This window comes from Nelumbo lutea, chromosome 4 (assembly GCF_056320005.1).
Source record: "Nelumbo lutea isolate HS-2025 chromosome 4, American lotus-T2T, whole genome shotgun sequence".
Classification (NCBI taxonomy): domain Eukaryota; kingdom Viridiplantae; phylum Streptophyta; class Magnoliopsida; order Proteales; family Nelumbonaceae; genus Nelumbo; species Nelumbo lutea.
This window is the reverse complement of record NC_142687.1, coordinates 67,780,566-67,801,065: the sequence shown is the minus strand read 5'-3', so window position 1 is coordinate 67,801,065 and position 20,500 is coordinate 67,780,566. Positions and strand designations below refer to the sequence as shown.

The window sequence follows — 20,500 nt, the reverse complement described above, 5'->3', positions numbered from 1 at the left end:
AAATTCTCCTATCTTGCATGCGTACAATTGATCGTTGCAAGTTCTTTCTAGAACCACAAGTTGTCATGCTTTTCGGATCATGTCCGTAACAAGCTACAAGTACAAGATCAGGTTGTGTTTGTGACAAGAGAATTAGAGGGGTTTCCTTTGCCAAGAAAAAGAGTTTGTATCCGACTTACATTTAAAAAAAAAATTAAATTTCTTTGAATTTGTCCACATTTTTTTGTGCACCAAATTTAGCACGAAATTTGTGTCGACAGAGACGAAGAGTAGAGTGGTGGTGACAAGAACCTCTTCTCCTTCTGATTCCTCTCTGTCCTCTCATTGTCTCCATCCTTTTTTTTTTTTTTTGAGTGGTATCATCGTGGCTTCAGCCATGGTAGTCTATAAAAGGGATCAATTAATTTCAACTGTGTTGTTTTCTTCTTTTTGTCTTATAGAAAATCTTGTTCGTTTTGTTTCCTTTCTTCTTCAAGTTCTCAAGAGGTTTCAGAATCAGAAATTAATTTACATAACAGAGATTGAACCTGAGCTACAAAATCCAAGGGGGAAGATTGAATCTGAGCTCAGAAAGAGCCATGCGAGTGCACTTGTTATTTTCTTCATCTTTTGCTTCTTCGTCGGCGTCGGAAGAATACTGATCCCTATCTTCGCTCTGGCTTACCCCAAACCACTCCCCATCTTCCGCTGCAGTCAAGAAGACACCTTTTGAATCCATTAGTAAATGCTTGGGAGATTTTGGCATGGATTCCTTGTGTCAAATGCACTAGTAAAATATGAACTCATACAAAAATTTAATTTTATTTCATCTAATTAATTGCCTCTCATCTCTTCTACATAGATAAAACCCAGTACTCCAATTAATCAAAACTAGTAACCTTGCCTCCTTGGCTCCTATGACAACAGAAAATGCTCATAACTCCACCCCTTGCACTATCCTCTAATTAATGGTGAGGTTTCAGCGACTAGAAAGCCACTGTGACAATAGAAAACAAAGAGAAACGTGTTTTAAAAAAAAACTAATCACTAATCAATAATCAATATAAGCCACTATGACAATGGAAAATGCTCGTCACTCCACCCCTATGACCAGGGAAAGCAAAGATTTCACCATTGTTTTGATGAACTAATCAATAATCAATATAAGCTATTCGGTCAAGGGAATTCAGCAGTCAACAAGAAACACTTCACATCATGCTTCCCTTCTAAGGTCACTCCCAGGGATACCAGACAAGGTCGCTCCCAGTGTTCATGTAAAGGGAGATGGCTTGAGTTAGATTGGAATTGAGGGACAAAGGTCGCTCCCACCCTTGATTTTCACAAATATTTTTACTACATTGGTGGTGCCAACGACCGATGAGAGGAGCGAAAATTTTTCATCAGTTGGGTTTTATTTTGAAAATTTGAGGAATAGTAGATGGAAAATTTGACATTTCATTTCTTTCCGTTAGCACTTAACCACGATGCCAATTGTCAAAAACAGTAAGGGTACTTTAAGATAATATGTAAACAGTAAGGGTAGAGTTACTCAATTAGCTAAACCATAAGAGTAGTTTAAGAAGTTTTCCCTTAATTCATTTACATCATGGACTCCCATATCACTAACATGATGTTTGAATATTTTAATTGGAAGTCCTTTAGTCATAGGATCTGCTAAATTGCCTTTTGAAGCAACATGAAATATAATTATTGATCCATCATGCACCTTTTCATGAACAAAATGATATTGGTTGGTAATATGTTACGCTTTGGTGTGATGTCATGCACCCTTTGAAAGTGCAATTGCTGTGGAACTATTACAATAAAGTTGTGAGGATCTAGATATGGAGTCAATGACGAGCAATTCTCTTACAGCCTCACTATAAGAGATATATTCAGCCTTCGTGGTAGATACAACCACGCATGTCTGCTTTTGGCTCCTCCAAGAAATAGCTCCTCCAACCATCATAAAAATATTCCGTAAGGTAGATTTTCTGAAGTATGCACATCCTTTGTAAACAGAGTCAATGTATTCGTTCACCTTCAGATTTTCAACTTGGCTATATACAAGCATATTGTGCATAGTTAATTGAAGGTATCTCATTACCTTTTTAGCCAATTTCTAGTATTTCCATCCTAGGTTGCTTTGGTATCTCCCTAGCATTCCCACTACAAAAACTCAAGTCTGGTCGGGTGCATCACCATATTAAACAAAAATAAATGTGAAAATAAGAATTACTTTTATCGATGATGAAAATGGAATACATGATTTAAAATCAACCGAAAAAGCAAAATGGTTTTTCCATCCAAGTGGTGGGTTTGTGGTTAAACTATCCATGTAAAATGGATCAAATCATGATGTTATTATTAAATAATAAAATACATAAAATTCTATAAAATGTAGAAATTTATCGATAATTTTGGGTACATTCTATAATATTATATATTCATCATATAAAAAAGTGTGATTAATGATAATTATTTTAATTAATGATAGAAATGGGATAAATATTAAGATAAAAAAAAGTAAAGAGCATTAATGTCTAACATATGACTCGACTAACCATGTTAAATGGTTCAATAATTTAATTAGTTAGGTCATCGTAGGCAAGTGGTTTGGTAGGGATGCAAACAAGTCGGATCAGATTTGAATATACCCATATTCAAATTTGATCTGATCCAAAGATTCGATTGAATCTCATAAATATTGATTTGAATTTGAATCTGATCAAGATGTTAGATATTCAAATCTGATACAATTCGATTTAATTTAAAAAAAATTATAAATTATTAAAAGTAAAATAAAATATAATAGTTGAAATAAATCATTAAAAAGTTTACAAAAATGCAATATAAATAACATATTTATAAATAAATAATAAATAACATGTATACTATATATAAATAATATATATATGTATATATATAATTGATTTGACCACAATATTAAAAACCAATGTTCAAAAATACATTGGAATTGCATTTCCTCTTGCTAAATAAGTAATTTTTAGTATCTCATAAATCAAATAATAAAAAATAAAAATATAAAATTTTATAAAAAATTTTGAGCATACATTAATATTATATATTCTTCATATTAAACAAAAATATGTTTGAAAAAATGAGAATTATTGTTAGTAAAGATAGAAATGACTAAAATGCAAAGAAAAAATGAATTAATGTATTAATCATTGTCCATTTTCTTAGATAAATAGGTTAACGGTTCAACCAGTAAGGTCATTTGGTTACTGATTATTATCATCATCATTATTTGATACTGTCACATGCAAAAATATGAATTACTTTCATTGATCATGAAAATGGAATACATGATTTAAAATCAACTAAAAAAAGAAAAAAATGGTTTTTCCATCCAAGTGGTGGGCTAGTGGTTGAACTATCCATGTCAAGTGGATCAACACATGATGTTATTATTACATAATAAAATACATAAAATTCTAGAAAATGTAGAAATTTGTAGAAATTTATTCATCATATAAAAAAAGAGTGATTAATGAGAATTATTATTTTCATTAATAAAAGAAATGGGATAAAAAATAAAGAGCATTAATGTCTAACACATGACCCTAGTAACCACGTTAAATGGTTCAATGATTTAATTAGGTAGATCATTGTAGGAAAGTGGTTTGGTAGGGATGCAAACAAATCGGATCAGATGTGAATCAGGGTATATTTGAATTTGATTTGATCTGAAGATCTGATCAGATCCCATAAATATTGATTTGAATTTGAATCCGATTAAGATGTTGGATATTCGAATCTGATACGGTCCAATTTAATTTAAAAAATAATAAATTATTAAAAGAAAAAGAAAATATAATAGTTGAAATAAAGAAAAATAAAAAATATAAGTATTTTTTTGAACTATTTTTATTATATAAGCAGTTTACAAGAATACAATATAAATAACATATTTTTAAATAAATAATAAATTGCATATATATATATATATATATATAATATTATGACCACTATATTCAGACAATATATTGGAATTGCATTTCCTCTAGGTAAATAAGTATTTTTTATTATCTCATAAATTAAATAATAAAAAAATATAGAATTTTTTATAAATTTTATAGAAAATTTTGAACATGCATTAACATTATATATTCTTTATATTAAACAAAAATATGTTTGAAAATAAGAATTATTGTTAGTAAAAATAGAAATGGCTAAAATACAAAGAAAAAAATTAATTAATGTCTTAATCGTAGTCCATTTTCCTGGTTAAATAGGTTAATGGTTCAACCAGTAAGGTTATTTGGTTGCTCACTATTATCATCATCATCATTTGATATTGCCACATGAAACGCGTGTACACTTTTACTAGTATAGCCAAGAGGCTATTGCACTTGATTACATACGATTAGCTAATGCCTTAATGACTGAATATGCTCTTGACATAAGATGTTCGACGTACTGACTTGATTCATCCCACATCCATGCAAAGGTGGTGCCATGCATGTGGGTGTGCCTAGGTTACGATTCTTCTTGGCAGGTTGTGGTCGGGCTGGAGTTTGGGATTTGTATCACAGTTATTCTATTCTATGATGATGATGACCCATCAAGCTTTAACACAACTTTAGTCCAAATCTAGTAAACACAACGTTTTAAGCACATTTTATGAGCAATTAGAATTTTTTTTGGATTTGATTATCATATCGGAAAGATATGATATTTGAAAATGTTATGACCAATAAAATAAACAATAATCATAAATGTGGTAGTGAATCACGTGTTATTTATCAAAATTCATGGGTGGGTTTTGATTAGTCAAAACAACTCTTCCGATACCATATCTTTCTCGCATCATATATTTTTTTTAATTTTTTTTTTACACCTATCCCTTAAAATACCCCCAACCTACACTTGAAAAAGATCAAAAACCACTTTTGATGGTTGTTGGAATATTTATTAAGTGCTCATTAAATGTGCTTACAAGATCTAATCCCTTTGGACTCAAACAAAATTTAAGGGTCCATTTGGTTCACGGATAGGATGGGAATCAAATTCTGATTGTTGTTGTTTGGTTCATTAGGAGTTGGAATTGGAATCAACTAAAATTTTTCAATTTTGTATTAGTCTATTTACTATTTTGTTATTACTTTATTAATATTTTATGAATATATAATTATATTTTATTAGTACTTTGTTATTATTATTTTATTATTACATTAATAATATTTTTATTACTATGTTTTATCAATAATTTATTATTAGTTTATTAATTTCTATTATTTTAAAATTATTTTATTATTATTGAATAATTAATATGTTTGTATTTATCATTAATTTATGAATATTTTATTAATATATTATTCTATTATTATCACTTCAATAATATTTTTTATTATTAGCTCATTAACTTATTAATATTTTATCATAGTATTATTATTTGAATTATTAATATACTCTTATTATTGCTATTATTATTATTATTTTAATATTACTTTAGTTATATTTTATTTATACTTTATTATTATTATTATTATTATTATTATTGTTAATATATAATTATTTTATACTATTATTATTATCTTATTATTGATTTAATAATATTTTATTAATATTAGGATTCCATCACTAGCAACGTCACCCCATCCCTTTTCCTACCCCATAGTCAAGACACTCTACCCCATCCCCACCCTGTCCTTAGTGTCACGCGAGTTCAAGGCAAGGTAACCACTCATCAATGTCAAGCGAGTTCAGGGGCAAGGCACCCCACTCATCATCATGGAGAATCCTCGAATTTCCTTGCCCTATCTCCAATATTGGGTGGGTTTAAGTAGAGGTGTAAATTAGGTCATGCTGGGTCGATACGACACGACTTGCATGTGGCCTGCACAAAGTGCAATTCATGCTGTGTTGGCCCACGAGGCATCTCGGGCCATGCCTCCCTCCTCTAGGATAATTTGGGGGGCTAGTTCAGCACGACCCATGGCCCAAGCCCGCATGGGACCGTGCTGTGCCGTGGGTCGGGCTGGTCCATGGGCCGAGCCTTGGGTAAGGCCAAGCCTTGGATAGAAAGTAGTTTTGAGGTGAAACGGTGTCCGGTTCCCAATTTTTCCGGTCTAACCATCTGATTTGATCCAATTTTGAAAACACTATCCTATCAACACAATATTCAATTTGGTAATAGAAATGATCAAAATGATATATTGAGTATCAACCATATGGTAAATTTCTAAAAGTATACTAAATTGTCTTTAATATTCAAAAATGTAATTTTATGAAAATTTTGGAAACTTTATTGTACTTGTGTAATTTTGAAAATTTAATAAAAAATATTTAAATTTTGATTAAATAATTTATTTTCTTTTTAAATGGTTTACTTGCAGAACTATACTAATTTATCTTATAATTTCTAATATAAACTAACCAATAATTTCCTTTTTCCAATATTATACTAATTTATCTTAATAATTTGTGTAATTATTTGTTCAAATTATAGTTTTCCATTTCCTATAGTCATTTATCTTTAATAATAAAAATTACATAATTTTACAATGGTTTTCCAAAATCTATAAAATATAAAAATTTCCAAAATATTCTAATAATTTTCAATAATTATTTAATGCATTTTAAATAAACTTTCAAATACTTTATATTTTTTAATTTCAAAAATGTTATTTTACGAAAATGTAGCTTTATGAAAAATTTTGAAAATTTTATTACATTTGTGTAACTATGGGGATTTATTGATTATTTTTAAATTGTTATTAAATATATATTTTTATTTGGTAGTTTACTAAAAATACACTAGATTATCTTTTATTTTTAATATAAATTAATTAATAATTTCATTTTCTAACATTATAATATTTTGTTTGCCCATTTGTATTTGGTTATTAATTATAATAATAACAATAACTAAAATTTTATACTTTTCGATAATTGTTAAATATAATTCTCAATTTTATAGAAATTAGTTAAAGAGTTTTCAATTTCTATAAAATGTTGTTAATGAGTTAATTAATAACAATATTTATTAATTTTTGGTAATTTACTAACCGTACTAATAAGAATATTTAATTTTTTGTAATTTACCAACCATATTTATTAACTTTTGGTAATAACACTATTTAACACTCAATGAATATAGGTGAGATTAAATATTTACCGTATTTAACTATTTATTAATTAATATGAATATTTTAAATGAGGGAGAGTGGATATAGATTGGGGGATGCATTTTAGAAATTGATTAGAGAGTAGGGCAACATGATACTTTCCTATTGGCTTAAATGAGATATCTTAGGAGAGAGATTATAGGAATATTTTTTGGTAGTTGGATGATATGGCTTAATGGGAGTGGTGGGAAGGGGAGAGGAGAGAAGGTCAAAGAGAATGCAGGATGGGGATAATGGAGCAAGGAGAGGCATGGTCATGGGGATCCATGCGATGCACATGCTTTGTTAAGCGAAAGTTAAACAATAGAAATACATAAGAGTATATAATTGTTTTATATTTTAACTTTTTAATAAACAATCTGATCAAACTCAACCCGAGTTGGTTGGTTTTCTAGTATTTTCAGATTGATTTTGGCTTAATAAATAAATAAATAAATATATATATTAATATTTAATATTTTAAATTTAATTTTTAAAAAGGGAAAGTAGGAAAATTCCCATATTTCTTAGTCTAAAATAGTTTATATCATAGATTTAATCTTCGTAATTTATTTTTTAATAATATCATTGTAATTTATGAAGTTTAAATTTAATTTTTAAGTTTAAATCTTTTGAACAAACAAACTAAACTGAAAATAGACCTAAATCGATACAACCCGAGTTGGGGGATTTTCACTAATGGTCAATTGGTTTCAAGTGACAAACTACAGACTTGACCAGATCAATTTGGTTGGCGAAACAACCTGCAACTGAACTGAACCAATCATTGAACACTCCTAATTTCAATTGAATTTAATCTCAAATAAATACTAAATTAGTCAATAGATAGTGTAATCTCAAATAATAGTTTATTCTCTAATAAGTATTAATCTATAAATTATAAAAAAATATATAATTACTAAAAATAAATTTATAACAAAAATACAATAAATACAATAAATTAACTTTCAAAAGTTAAATAAGTTAAATAATTGTTGTTTAATCTCCAGTAATTATTGATAATTTTCTATTAAATAACAAAATAAAAATAGATTCATAAATAATTATTGAAAGCATATTTATAAAAAACAATAAATAATTACTTAAAATAAAATAAATATTAATTATAGTATATATAAACATATAATGAATATACACTATTATTTTTTTGATAGTTATTTTCTATAATTATTAATTGATATAAGTGAAATTAATTATTTACAATATTATTTTGTTATTAAAATAATATTGTTATTTAAATTCTTAAAATATTTATTATTTATTGAATTTAATAATCCATAAAATTATAATTGTACTATTATTACATAATTCTTTATTTATTTTGTAAAATATTAAATTATTTTTACTATGAATATTATGAATTCTATTATAATTATTTTTCTACTTTTAAGGATTTTTTTAAATTTATTACATAATTTCGTTATTTTAACTATTTAAATTTTTTTTCATGTTAAATATTTTGTTATATTATTTGGCTATTTTTAATGTTTTTTAAATAATATTTTTAGTTATTTAAATATTTAAATTTTGTTTTTTTAATGTTAAATTTTTATTATTTCAATAACATTTAAATTGAATAATTTGTAAAATTATAATCTATATTGTTACTACATAATTTCTGGATGAATTTTGTGAAAATATTGAATTATTAATAATATGAATATTATTAAATTTATTAATTTTTTGTGTTTTGAATAAATATTTTTAATTTAGTATATAATTTCGTTATAACATTTGAATAATTCTGAATTTTTTTTTAGTTGAAACTTTCTTTAGATAGATATAGATAAAAAGTGGGGGGAGAGGATAAATAGGAATTAAAGATAGTTTAGGAGAGAATCTCTCTACTAAATTAGAGATAATTTAGGAGATAAATAGGAATTAGAGACAATTTAAGAGGAAGTGGGAGAATGTGGTACCACTTGGCTAAACATGAGAAGCAAATCCCTCTTTCTTTATGGTTGTTAGAAATCGTTAAACATATGTGATTTCCTTATTGGTTTAATGGGTAACTATGTGGAATAAAAAAAATAAAAAATAAAAAAAAAACAGAAAATTAGGAAGGGGGATTTGAAGCAATGAGAGGTATAGTGACATGGACAAACCAATTTTAATATATATATATATATATATATATAAAGAGAGAGAGAAAATTATATAAAATGTAAAACAAAAATAAAACAGAATTTACATAATTACATTCAGCTCGTTTGCATTCCCATACTTTTACAACTAATGAAATTGTACTACATTAGTGTCACAACCACTTTGCCGCGCCATCAAGTATCATCACCATGCCTACAGCATGCCATCAGAGTGTCCAAGTGTGTGTCTTGGGTGGGCCATTGCATATATCTTGTATGGGGGGATTATCAATGGCATTATTGTAACTTTATAGTATGATTTTTCACTATTTTGATGTTTCTTTATGTCAATCCCTCAAAAACTTAATGTACTCTTTGAGGGAAGGTAGGTAGTCGAGTGAATCAATAGCGTGTAAAGATTAAGCACGAGATCCTCTTGATACTAAACTGTGTGCTTGTGTTTGCTATATATTAATGCAATACAAATAGCCTTTTGACTAATTCGTGTGCCATCTTGTTGTCTTTTCTTATGTTGTTACTTGTTTCTTAGGTTTACTCGTCACATTCGAGTATCGCACGGGGCCCGAATCACTAGCCACGTAATACTAGGCCCTAAATATGCAGCAATGGATTTCACATCTACACCCCATAATGTCCTATAGTACATCCCTGTTGTGTATTAGGAATATTTCCCAATGATAATACTAGAACCGATGATATTATTATCGGAGATGTTCCCAATACACGATGAAAATGTGATGTGGGACATTGTACAACACCCCTTGTGAGGCATAGATTTGAACTCGCGGCATAGATAAAAAAATTTGTACCCATGGGCAGCAGATCCAACCCCAATACAATGATGTTATGTGCACTTGTGCCTCCTAATAGTGTTGGGGATACGCTAATCCTGCTAGGAGCCTAGGACACTCTTGTCCAATATGTCATGATCCTCTCCCAGTGCAAATTAAGCCTTGGTACTAAGTACTAACTAGGGGATGGCGACCCATTTGCCAGACACAAAATGTAACGCCCCGGGAACACGTACAACGTACGTAGTAGCTTGCTGGCTCAATATTTATTTGTTGTACTTGTATTATTTTATTATTGTTTATATAATTCATTATTTTATTCAACTGAGATGTTTCTTTTTGTAATTTTGTAAATCATTGTATATATATATATGAAATAACTTCAATTGTAACTTTGTAATTTTGTTTGCTTTCTTATAAGGACAATAACCCAAATACCTTAGATAAAATTAGTTTTTTAGTTTCACTGTTCGAAATATATATATATATATATATATATATATATTACCATGGTTTTGAAATTTGGACCGGATTGGATTGGAGGGTCAAACCAGTTGACCTAAGAATTTATCATGGCAACCTTCAAAGTATTGACCCGTATTGGTCGATACATATCGTTCTAGGACCCTTCCGATGTGCCCCTATAGTGGGTGTATCGGGGGTCTGACCGATTCATGGGGTGGAGGAGCCATAAACCAGCTCCCCTGAACCGGTTTCAGAAAAAAAAAATAGTATTGATTCGCCCAATACACTGGCCCCTATCGGCATATCGGATATATCGATATTCTAAACCTCACCTTGGATTATGGTTCTAGGATCCTCCAAAACTGCCTGACCTAAAAACCAATGGTCAAAACGGTTCAATTTTTTGTCCGGTTTTCAACCCAACTTCCCGTTTGAAGTTTGAGCACAAGATGCGTCTCCACCAATCTCAACTAATATCCTCTATATCAAGTCTTTTGGACTTGGACTGATAGAAGCAAGAGACAGAAAAAAACTCTCCCTCACAGAAAGCAAGAGGCAGAGAAGGATCGATACAGTTCCCAATCCCATAAGCCATTATGGTCTGCAAAATATGGACGTCAAAGTCGTTGGGTTGCTTCAACCACAACAATATTTGAGAACCCTTTTTCCCTTACACAAGATAATCGTGTACGTTTGCTTGTTATATATTACATGCATGGTTCTGATTTTCCTTGTTTTGATTTGCTTGCTTAATTAGGCGGTAGAAGACAAAGCAAAATGAAGTTGGTCTGATGGCATCGATCTTAATTTATATATTTTCCTTGATGAAGGTTCCAAACGTGGGTATCAGTCGACGTGCCAAATTTGGTTTTTCCTCAATTCTTTATTGCTTCCAGGAAACTCCCCTATCTACTCCATGAATACGATAGTAAGTTGCTGCCAATTAAATAGGTTCACTCTTCCTGTTTCGTGTAGCTCTCTCTCTCTCTATCCCTCCACCAGCTGAGCTGAAACACTCAATAAGGTATGATTTCGGTTTCATACCACCATTACTATGATCCATAATTCATTGATACTATGATCATTAATTACTTAATGCATTGCAATGTCATCGTGATCATCATATATGATCATCTATTCATGTATGATGAGCACTTGTATATATTTGATCATGCATCCATTCTTCAGTAGGTTTCACGTAAGTTCTTCTGTTTGCATCACCAGGACGTTGGGGGGCATATATGCATGCGAGAAGCTGTGATAGCTGCAGGCTAACTATCTGCTCTTAATCTCTCCGTGTAACTTCTCTCTCTCTCTCTCTTCGAGTTTTTCTTAGGCAAGGAATTCAAATCCATTTAAATTTACAAGTTGGTTGGTGCTTCATATTCCTGAATTCCATTAATCCCAAGTTTTTTTTTCTTTTTTCTTTTTTCTTTTTCAGCTTCAAACAGCCTGTGAAATTGACAGTCCATAGGGTGTTTGGCGTTGATGTGCTTTTTCTGCCATTTATTATATGCAAAAACACCAACTGACAATGTTAGACAATAAAAACCTATTGGACCTCATCTGTTTAATCTTTTATCTTGAATGGTTTCTTGACATGGTATTAAAGCTTGCTAATTTAGTGTTATGGTACATTTTAACAAAAATCCACCACACCAAATACCATCAATAAAATAATAATAATGCAAAATAAAAGATATATGATTATAAATATGCAAAATATAATCTTAAAAAGTTTGTACAAAATAATAGACATGTTTTTCGTGTCCCAAATTTCAAAGAAAAAAAGAAAATTATTGTTATTAATAATGAAAATTACCAAAAATAATAAAAATGCAAAACAATTCGGATTGTTGGGTCTAGTCCATTGATCAATGGTCATCACCCGGATTGTTGGGTCTCTCATCAAGTCAATGGGTTTCTGTTAAAAAGTGGGTTTGGGTTGACTACTACATGGGTTGGACATATCAATAGTATGGTGATGTTTGACACCATTGCTGATTTCTCAAAAATTAGTGTCACATCAACATCTAAAGAATTGGTGATGAAAAAACTGTTTGTTTCGCTGATTTTAGTTGATTTCTCAAAATTTTCTGAATAATCAATTCCTAAGATCGCCTCTGGATGAGGAATCACCATTTTCGCCATTCACCATTTGGATTCAATGAAAAAAATGGCCATTTCTCAAAAATCAGCTTACATGGCAGGAATGGTCCCAAACAACAAAAATTGATGTTTTTTTGAAAAACACTGATTTCAGAAATCACAAATCGTTGAGGCGATGGCGCCAAACATCACCTAAGGTCAATATGGGTTGAAAACATTTATATGACTTGTTCAAGTTTTAATATTTTTAATGGATTGCTTCAGGCATTGTTTTAAAAAAAAAAAAAAACGACCCGGAGGCCAAACTGTTTTTGCCTCCAAGTCGTGCATCACCGGTTCGACCAGCCAGGTCAAATGGGTCAGACCATGCCACACCATCATCTATGTATTTAAGGTATATATATTTATATAAACATGTATATATATACATATTTTATAAATAAATAATGTATAATTATGTTTTAGATATGTTATATGTATTACTTTATATTTAATTTATGTTTTTAATTAAGTTTTTATTTTTTATTTATAAAAAATATTAAAAATTGTGATTTGAGGTTAAAAAATGAGTTTTTTCGCAAAAATAACAGGCTTGGGACACATTTCGAAAAGATATCCAAAAAAATATTCATTACAGTTGGACATTGAAGTGCAAAGTTATGACCTCCAAAAGTTTGCATGCATTAAGTGTGCAACCCACAACCCGATGACTAGTCGGCAATTGAACCGGCCAGGTCGAACAATTTTTGACCGACTAATGGGTTTTAACAGAACCAAACCCAAAATCCTGGCCAAGTGATAGTTCGAAGAATTCAACTAACTAGATCAACGACGGGTTGAAAACACTGACTTCAAGCCTGAAAATAAGAATAAAGTGACCACACTCTAGTATTACCTGAAGAAACAAAAATGTGTAATGAAGTAAACTGAAAATTTGCTCCATGAATTTTAATTACTCAACCTATCGGGTTATCCTAATGAAACCCTAATATCATTTTATAATCGTCCATCTATAAGACAAAGCAATAATTAATTCAGACCCGGTGATTGGTGAGCCCTATGTTCCTTTCACTCGGCCCGCTCCAGTTGATTGCCATCCCCTACTGCTCTTACTTAGTAGTTGGTACGAGCTCAGTTTTTATTGATGGTTTCTTCTTTTTTTTTTTTTTTTTGTACTTCAGGCAATTCTCTCAAGCATGAGGACCCATGAGTTTCTTGTGCTGTTTCTCTGTTTCTGTGCCTTGACACCCTCCTTCTCTCTCCCTTCTTCCCCTGATGGGCTAGTGAGAATCAGGTTGAAGAAGAGAGCCTTGGATGATAACAGTCTATATACTGCAAGAACCATGAACAAAAAGAGCAGACATGCCAGCAGCTTTCTGAAAAATATTTGCAGGAATTTGGGTGATTCAGATATGTGTAAAGTGTCCCCAAAGAATTATTTGATCTGCCGTAGTTTGTCTGGTTCATCAGATGCAGATATGGTATTGCTGAATAATTACTTGAATTCTCAATACTTTGGAGAGATTGGAATTGGTTCTCCACCACAGAACTTCACTGTTGTTTTTGATACCGGAAATTCCAACCTCTGGGTTCCATCATCAAAATGCCTTTTCTCTGTGAGTTCTAGTGTATGTTAAGCTTTCCAAATTCTGATGCTCATCAACATCCAGGAACTCATTAACGAGAAGTACAATTTCATGCAGGTGAACTGTCATTTCCATCCTGCAAATTATATTGCAGGCCGGTCAAGTACCTATAAAAACATTGGTAATTAATACTGTTTTTGCAGTAATTGGATTTTAATACTTGTAGGCATAGACTCAGGTTCTTCTTCTGGGTTCTGATATTCAGGAAATAATAATAATCTTTATTATGGGTCGAGATCAATTTCTGGCCGAGATGATGTTCAAGTTGGAAATGTCATCGTTAAAGACCAAGTAGGTTTAATTTGTCTACTTCTTTTAAATATATGACTGTCTGTGTGTGTATGTTGTTTGGTTGCAGCAAGCCAACAGTAATGGATGTATTTATTTCCTGTATCTTTTTACAGGCTTTCACTGAGAACACACGGGAAGGAAGTCATGCTTTGTTACTGGGAGAAGTTGATGGGGTAATGGGATTGGGTTTCCAGGAGAAACCTGCAGGAAATATCTTGCCTATCTGGTATATATAGTTAGCTATTTTTTAATTACTCATTTATCCTTTTTTGTATTCCTCTCTACCTCTTCCCTTTTCTGAGGAAATGCTAATTCATTCTTATTGGGGAGTTCAGGTACAACATGGCTGAGCAAGGTCTGGTAAACAGGAAGGCTTTCTCTTTCTGGTTGAACCGAAATCAAGAATCTGAGGAAGCGGGTGAGATTGTATTTGGTGGCGTTGTTCCCAAACACTTCAGGGGGGAGCACACCTATGTTCCGGTTACTCGGAAGGGCTACTGGCAGGTGGTTTCATTATCTTCAAATTCCTCCAAGTTATTATGTTAGTGTTAGAGAATAGAATCCTATTCAGAGACCTCACCCAACAGCTAAAGCTTTTAGGCCTTTAGGTTGAATGGATATCAGAGCCTATTTGATCAAGTGGTTTAGTGTTCAATCCTTATTGCCCCTATTATAATTAGTTAAGGCTATGTTTGGATTAAAGGAAAAAGTAGGGAAAGGATGGGAAAGGATGGGAAAGAAAAAGGCTTCCCTACCTTTACAAACCTTATATAGGTTTCTCTGTCTTTCCCTGCTTTTTCCTTCAAACCAAACATAACCTAAATTTACTCAAAATTATGGGGCTGCTGGGTGCACCGATTAGGCTAAAATCTCAAAACTGGCCTAATTAATTTCTCTTGATTTCTTTATATGCTGTGTTAAACTGATGCAAAATTATGGTAGTGTAAATGATTTAGGTGTACATTCTGATTTTTTTTTGTTTCAAAATTTACCTTATTTTATTTGATTGCAGTACAAATGAAATAAAATAAGACACAAAACAGAATGAAAAAAATTCAAAACAAAATTAAACCAAAATTTGTATTCTTCTCATTTGCACTCCCATGCATTTTGTACCATTTCAAATAAGATTGAACTGCAACCAAATGCATACAAAGAAAGACCTAATCAGTTTTGTTTTTCTATTGCCATATCTTTCACCAGGTTGAAGTAGGAGATTTTCTTATTGGGAACCGTTCAACAGGTGAATTATATTACTGTTATCTTGATACCACCTCATATTAAACTTGTTTCTCAACTCCAAATTCATATTTATATTTCCAGGTTTCTGCAAGAGTGGTTGCACTGCAATTGTGGATTCTGGGACTTCGTTAATAGCTGGTCCAACTGTAAATGCTCATACCTTCTTCAACACGTCTTTTAAGGTTTATTGTCACCTGTAATTATTTATATATCCTAACTTGTATTTCAGGCCATTGTGTCGCAAATCAATCATGCCATTGGAGCTGAAACTGTAACAGATATGGATTGCAGACAACTTGTGCGTACCGTCGGAGAAATTGTAATGGACCTCCTAATGTCGAAGGTCTGTTTTCTTTCTCTTTCTTCTGATTTTTATTTATTTTTTAATTCTTAATTTCTTTCTTGTAAACTAGCTTCCAGCGTTTGCCTTACATTTTGCCTACCCTATAGCAGATCCAACCGGACAGCGTGTGTTCAATGATCAATCTCTGCAAATCTGATGTTAATAGGACACAGCATCACCATGTGAGGTCAGAATTAACATCTTATGTGATATTGACGATGATGACGTGTTTCCTGGCTTCACCATCCTTAATAATTTTCTTTCACTACTGAAGCTCTGAAACTTGAATATGCATGCCTGATTGTAAGCAGCAATTATAATGGCCTAGAAACAATAGTTGCAAGCCGAACAAAGGAGAGATCATCGGCTGTTCAAGGATTTCCATGTTCTCTTTGTAACGTCATGGTCTCTGTGATGAAAATCCTGCTTAAACGAGATTTTGTTCTGGACAAAATAGTCGAATATGTAGCCCAGGTAATTAAGCTTATATTTCAGACATATATATATAAACTTATATGCAGTCTATGATAAATATGATTCAACAAATCAAATTTGTAATTGTGTTTCATCATCAGCTGTGCGAGCACCATAATTCTCTGCTCCACGGGAGGTCCTTTGTTGACTGCAACAGCATTTCGGACATGCCAAATGTTGCATTTACCATTGGAAATAAAACCTTCCATCTCACTCCGGAACAGGTATTTGTGTGTTCATTTGGTTAATTTGTATAAACTCAGTTGTATTGTTAAGTGAGTGCGTGGATTAAATTTTTGAAATTTCTTTTAAATGGTGTACCAGTACATTGTTAAAAATGGAGAAGGCAATGCTGCTACATGCCACAGCGCGTTTGTGCCACTGGATGTGCCTCCTGCAGCCGGAGGGCCACTTTGGTAGGTCTTGAGAATTCATGAGATGCATTCATCCTTTACCTTAATTTAGGATCTGTTTGGTTTTCAATCGGAATGGGATTGAATGGTCTATTCTCATATTCTGCAGTTTGATTCAAATTGGAATAGGAGTAGAAATTAGAATCAGCTGGAGTGGGATTTCATTCTCAAAGGAGGAGAGAATGCCCATTCTCTCAAATGGGGGAATGTTATTCCACCAAAAATGAAAATGAAATTCCGATTCCACTCAATCAAACAGTATTAAAATTGGAATGACCCATTTGGATTTTGGGTTATATATATATATATATGTATCAAATGTTACATATGAAGGATGAAAAATTAAAATATGAATATGCATTATTCATGCAGGATGTTAGGAGACATATTCATGGGGGTGTATCATACAGTGTTTGACTTCGACAAACTGCAAGTGGGATTTGCAGAAGCTGCTTATTATATATAATATACCACTTTCCCTCTGGTGTTGATGCTTAATTCTTGCATGAAAGTTGGAATCATGGTATTCCTTGGATATCCAAGTAGGTGATGATGATGATGTATATGTCCATATATGTGTGATATATAATCATGCATTAATTTATGATTATTAATGGAAATCCTAAATCCTTTTAATTAGATGTATAAATTTTCAAAAGAAAAAGAGAGCTAGCTTATAGCGGCTATGCTGAAGACCATGTGTCTGAGTGGCTGGCCTGGTCAGCGTTTGTATGTATTAATATATAGATCTCATCTATTCTTCCCATATGGGTGTAAGGTAAATATATATGGCTTTAATTTGTGGCAATTGATTCAATTATATAAACTACTGCATTTCAGCAGTTGTTCCATGAACATGTAAAGAAATTATATTTTACATTTTTAATAAAGATATATTGTGATTCTCTTCTTCTTTTTCTTTTTTGGGTTTGCTTCGGTTAAGCTTCAATTTAATCCATCAAGGACTATCCGTTAAGATAAAATTAAATGTGTTGGATTCAGTCCAAACCCACCTTAACCCAATCCAGCCCACCCGACCCATTAATCCATCTTTTAACATAAATTGCAGAAAAAAACATATAAAATACAAAAAATAACAAAAAAACATAGAAAGAACATAAGAGATGAAGAAAATAACAAACTATACGAAAAAAATAAAAACATAAAATTACAAAAAAAAAACATAAATTTCAGAATAATAACATAATTTGCATAATAATAACAAAACAAATACAAAATGAAAAGAAACAAAAATTACAGAAAAGAGAAAAAGAAAAATATAATAATAACCATGGTTTTTAAAAACGAACTGGTCAGGGGTCCGGTTACCAGTTCGAACGGTCCAACAGTTCGACCCGAACGGCCAGCCTGTTTTGACAAAAAAAATAAAAAATTGAAAAACGGTCAAAACCGTTCGAACGGTTAACCGACCAGTTTAGTGGTTTGCTGACCAAAATCAACGGTTTTGAGGGAAAAAGCGGTTTTGGAGGAAAATGGAACCAGTCAGGTGACCAGTTCCCGGTTTTTCGGTCCGACCATCCGGTCCAGTCTGGTTTTAAAAACAATGATAACAATAATAATAATAATAATAATAATAATAATAGTAATAATAGAAATAATAATAATAATAATAATAATAGAAATAATAGAAAATATAAAATTATAATAATCATTAGAAATTATAAAAAATCACAAAAAATGCAGAAAAAACAGATATTATAGTAAAATATATGAGAATCGCTCTATATATATAAATATAGAATAATATAAGATTGCTTTGAGGTTTATCTCGACTCTTGATGATCATCAATAAAAATTGATATATTAATATTTCAAACACGTTTTGGTGAGACCCCAACATAGTTTATTTCCATCTACATAAAAAAAATGGCTTTTGCTGATGAACCAATTAGCTTCGGGAACTTGGCCAAGATTAACAATATATATAGCATTTAACTTGCCAGTGTTCTGAGATGGTGAGAAAATAGGATATATTGGAGTATATGGACTTCAAAAATGAGAAGTTGACTGCTTACATTAGGAAATTAATATGGCTACTGGAGCTAGCGTGAGCATCCAAGATTTGCTAGTAGGAAAGCATGCGTGGAGATACTTATCAACAAGAATCTTGTCACACTTGATTTGATTTTTAATGAATGATTCTTGGCATTACTCAACTTTGAATTGAAGAACAAATCAAGGAATTTCTGTAGCTTTTCCCGTTGGCTAGATGGAAGAGGGGCCGGGTGAGATACAATGGATCACGTCGTATTTGGTGGAGTCGACAAGATTGTTAAACCATTTGAATCATTGCTTTGAGTTCACGCTGTTAACAGCTCTGGTTTGTATATGGTGGTAATGTTTTGGAATGCTGCTGATGAATTCATCCTGATTAGGATCCAGATTACGATTTCTAATGAGAGAGAGAGAGAGAGTGAGTGATGGGAAGGGGCTAAAGAGCAAATTACCAAGACGGGAAGGTAAGGGTGCAAGTCGTGCGGGTTGGGCTGGATTTATGGTCAGCCCGGGCCTGATCCTAAAATTTGGATTTAAGGCTTGAGTCCGAAAAGAGCCTGAGGACAAGCTTGATCTTCCCAGCCGATGCTGTAAGTTGATGCACTCAGATTGGGCTTGGACCCAGGTTGGGTTCGGGTTGGTTAATGAACCCATTCTAAAGTTATACATACATACATACATATATATATATATATATATATATATATAGTATATGTGTGTGTATCTTATAAAGCGATTAGGTCCCACATCAGCAGTCCTCTCCTTCTCCCATTTCCCCTTCTCTCTTCTCTCCTTAAAACGAGTTAGGATATTTTGCCAACAAAATGTGTTCCAACTCTCTCCCAATTTGATCTAACACTGTACATCTCACCATGAAACTAGGGACCCACCATAAAAGTGGGACCCGCCATATATGAGATGTGTGGTTTTAGATCTTGTTGGTAGAGGGTTGTAATTTGTTGGCAAGTGATCTAAACTCCTTAAGCCTCTCTCCTTTTTTTCCTTACCCCTTTTTAGCTCTCTCATTCACTTTCTATTTCTTCTTCTTCCTTACCTAGCCCACCCATTAAGTCACGAGGCAAGAGAGTTAGTTATCAAGGAAAGAAGGAGATTTGGCTTTATAATATCTAGCCAAGTGGCAGCATTATCCCCCACCTTCCCCTAAATTATCTCTAATTCCTATTTATTTCTAAAATTATCAATTGACCAAATTGATACAACCCGAGTTGGCCAATTTTTACTAACGGTCGGTTGGTTTTGGGTAGACTTGTACACAGGTAGGTCCAGGCTGGGCTTTTCCTCTTTATAAATAGAAAATGACTAGGCCTGAGAACAAGCCCAGCCCGAGCATCAAGCCTAGATCTTGAGCCCATGCCTGAAGCCCGATCCAGACAAATATTATATATTATATTAATTATGCATTATTAATAATATATATTTTATAATATTCTATATATTATAATATATAATAC

General features: G+C 31.8%; 1 protein-coding gene across 5 annotated transcripts; it reads left to right on the top strand.

Moving 5' to 3' along the window:
- The first annotated feature begins 11,443 nt into the window (after positions 1 to 11,443).
- On the top strand, positions 11,444 to 17,851 carry LOC148860960 (aspartic proteinase-like). Of its 5 annotated transcripts, none has more exons than XM_088941388.1 (16): positions 11,444 to 11,518; positions 11,719 to 11,792; positions 11,936 to 12,030; positions 13,785 to 14,219; positions 14,307 to 14,370; positions 14,455 to 14,540; positions 14,654 to 14,766; positions 14,876 to 15,044; positions 15,744 to 15,783; positions 15,864 to 15,928; positions 16,012 to 16,125; positions 16,236 to 16,312; positions 16,434 to 16,599; positions 16,701 to 16,823; positions 16,924 to 17,015; positions 17,385 to 17,851. In XM_088941388.1, the coding sequence occupies exons 3-16, from the start codon at positions 11,983 to 11,985 to the stop codon at positions 17,476 to 17,478; spliced, it is 1,686 nt and encodes a 561-aa protein (XP_088797514.1). In that variant the 5' UTR covers positions 11,444 to 11,518; positions 11,719 to 11,792; positions 11,936 to 11,982; the 3' UTR covers positions 17,479 to 17,851. The 5 variants fall into 5 exon arrangements, with proteins under 5 accessions (XP_088797514.1, XP_088797516.1, XP_088797515.1 ...); XM_088941389.1 differs by having other exon boundaries at positions 11,447 to 11,518; positions 16,437 to 16,599; XM_088941390.1 differs by lacking the exon at positions 11,936 to 12,030 and having other exon boundaries at positions 11,446 to 11,518.
- The last annotated feature ends 2,649 nt before the right edge of the window (positions 17,852 to 20,500 follow it).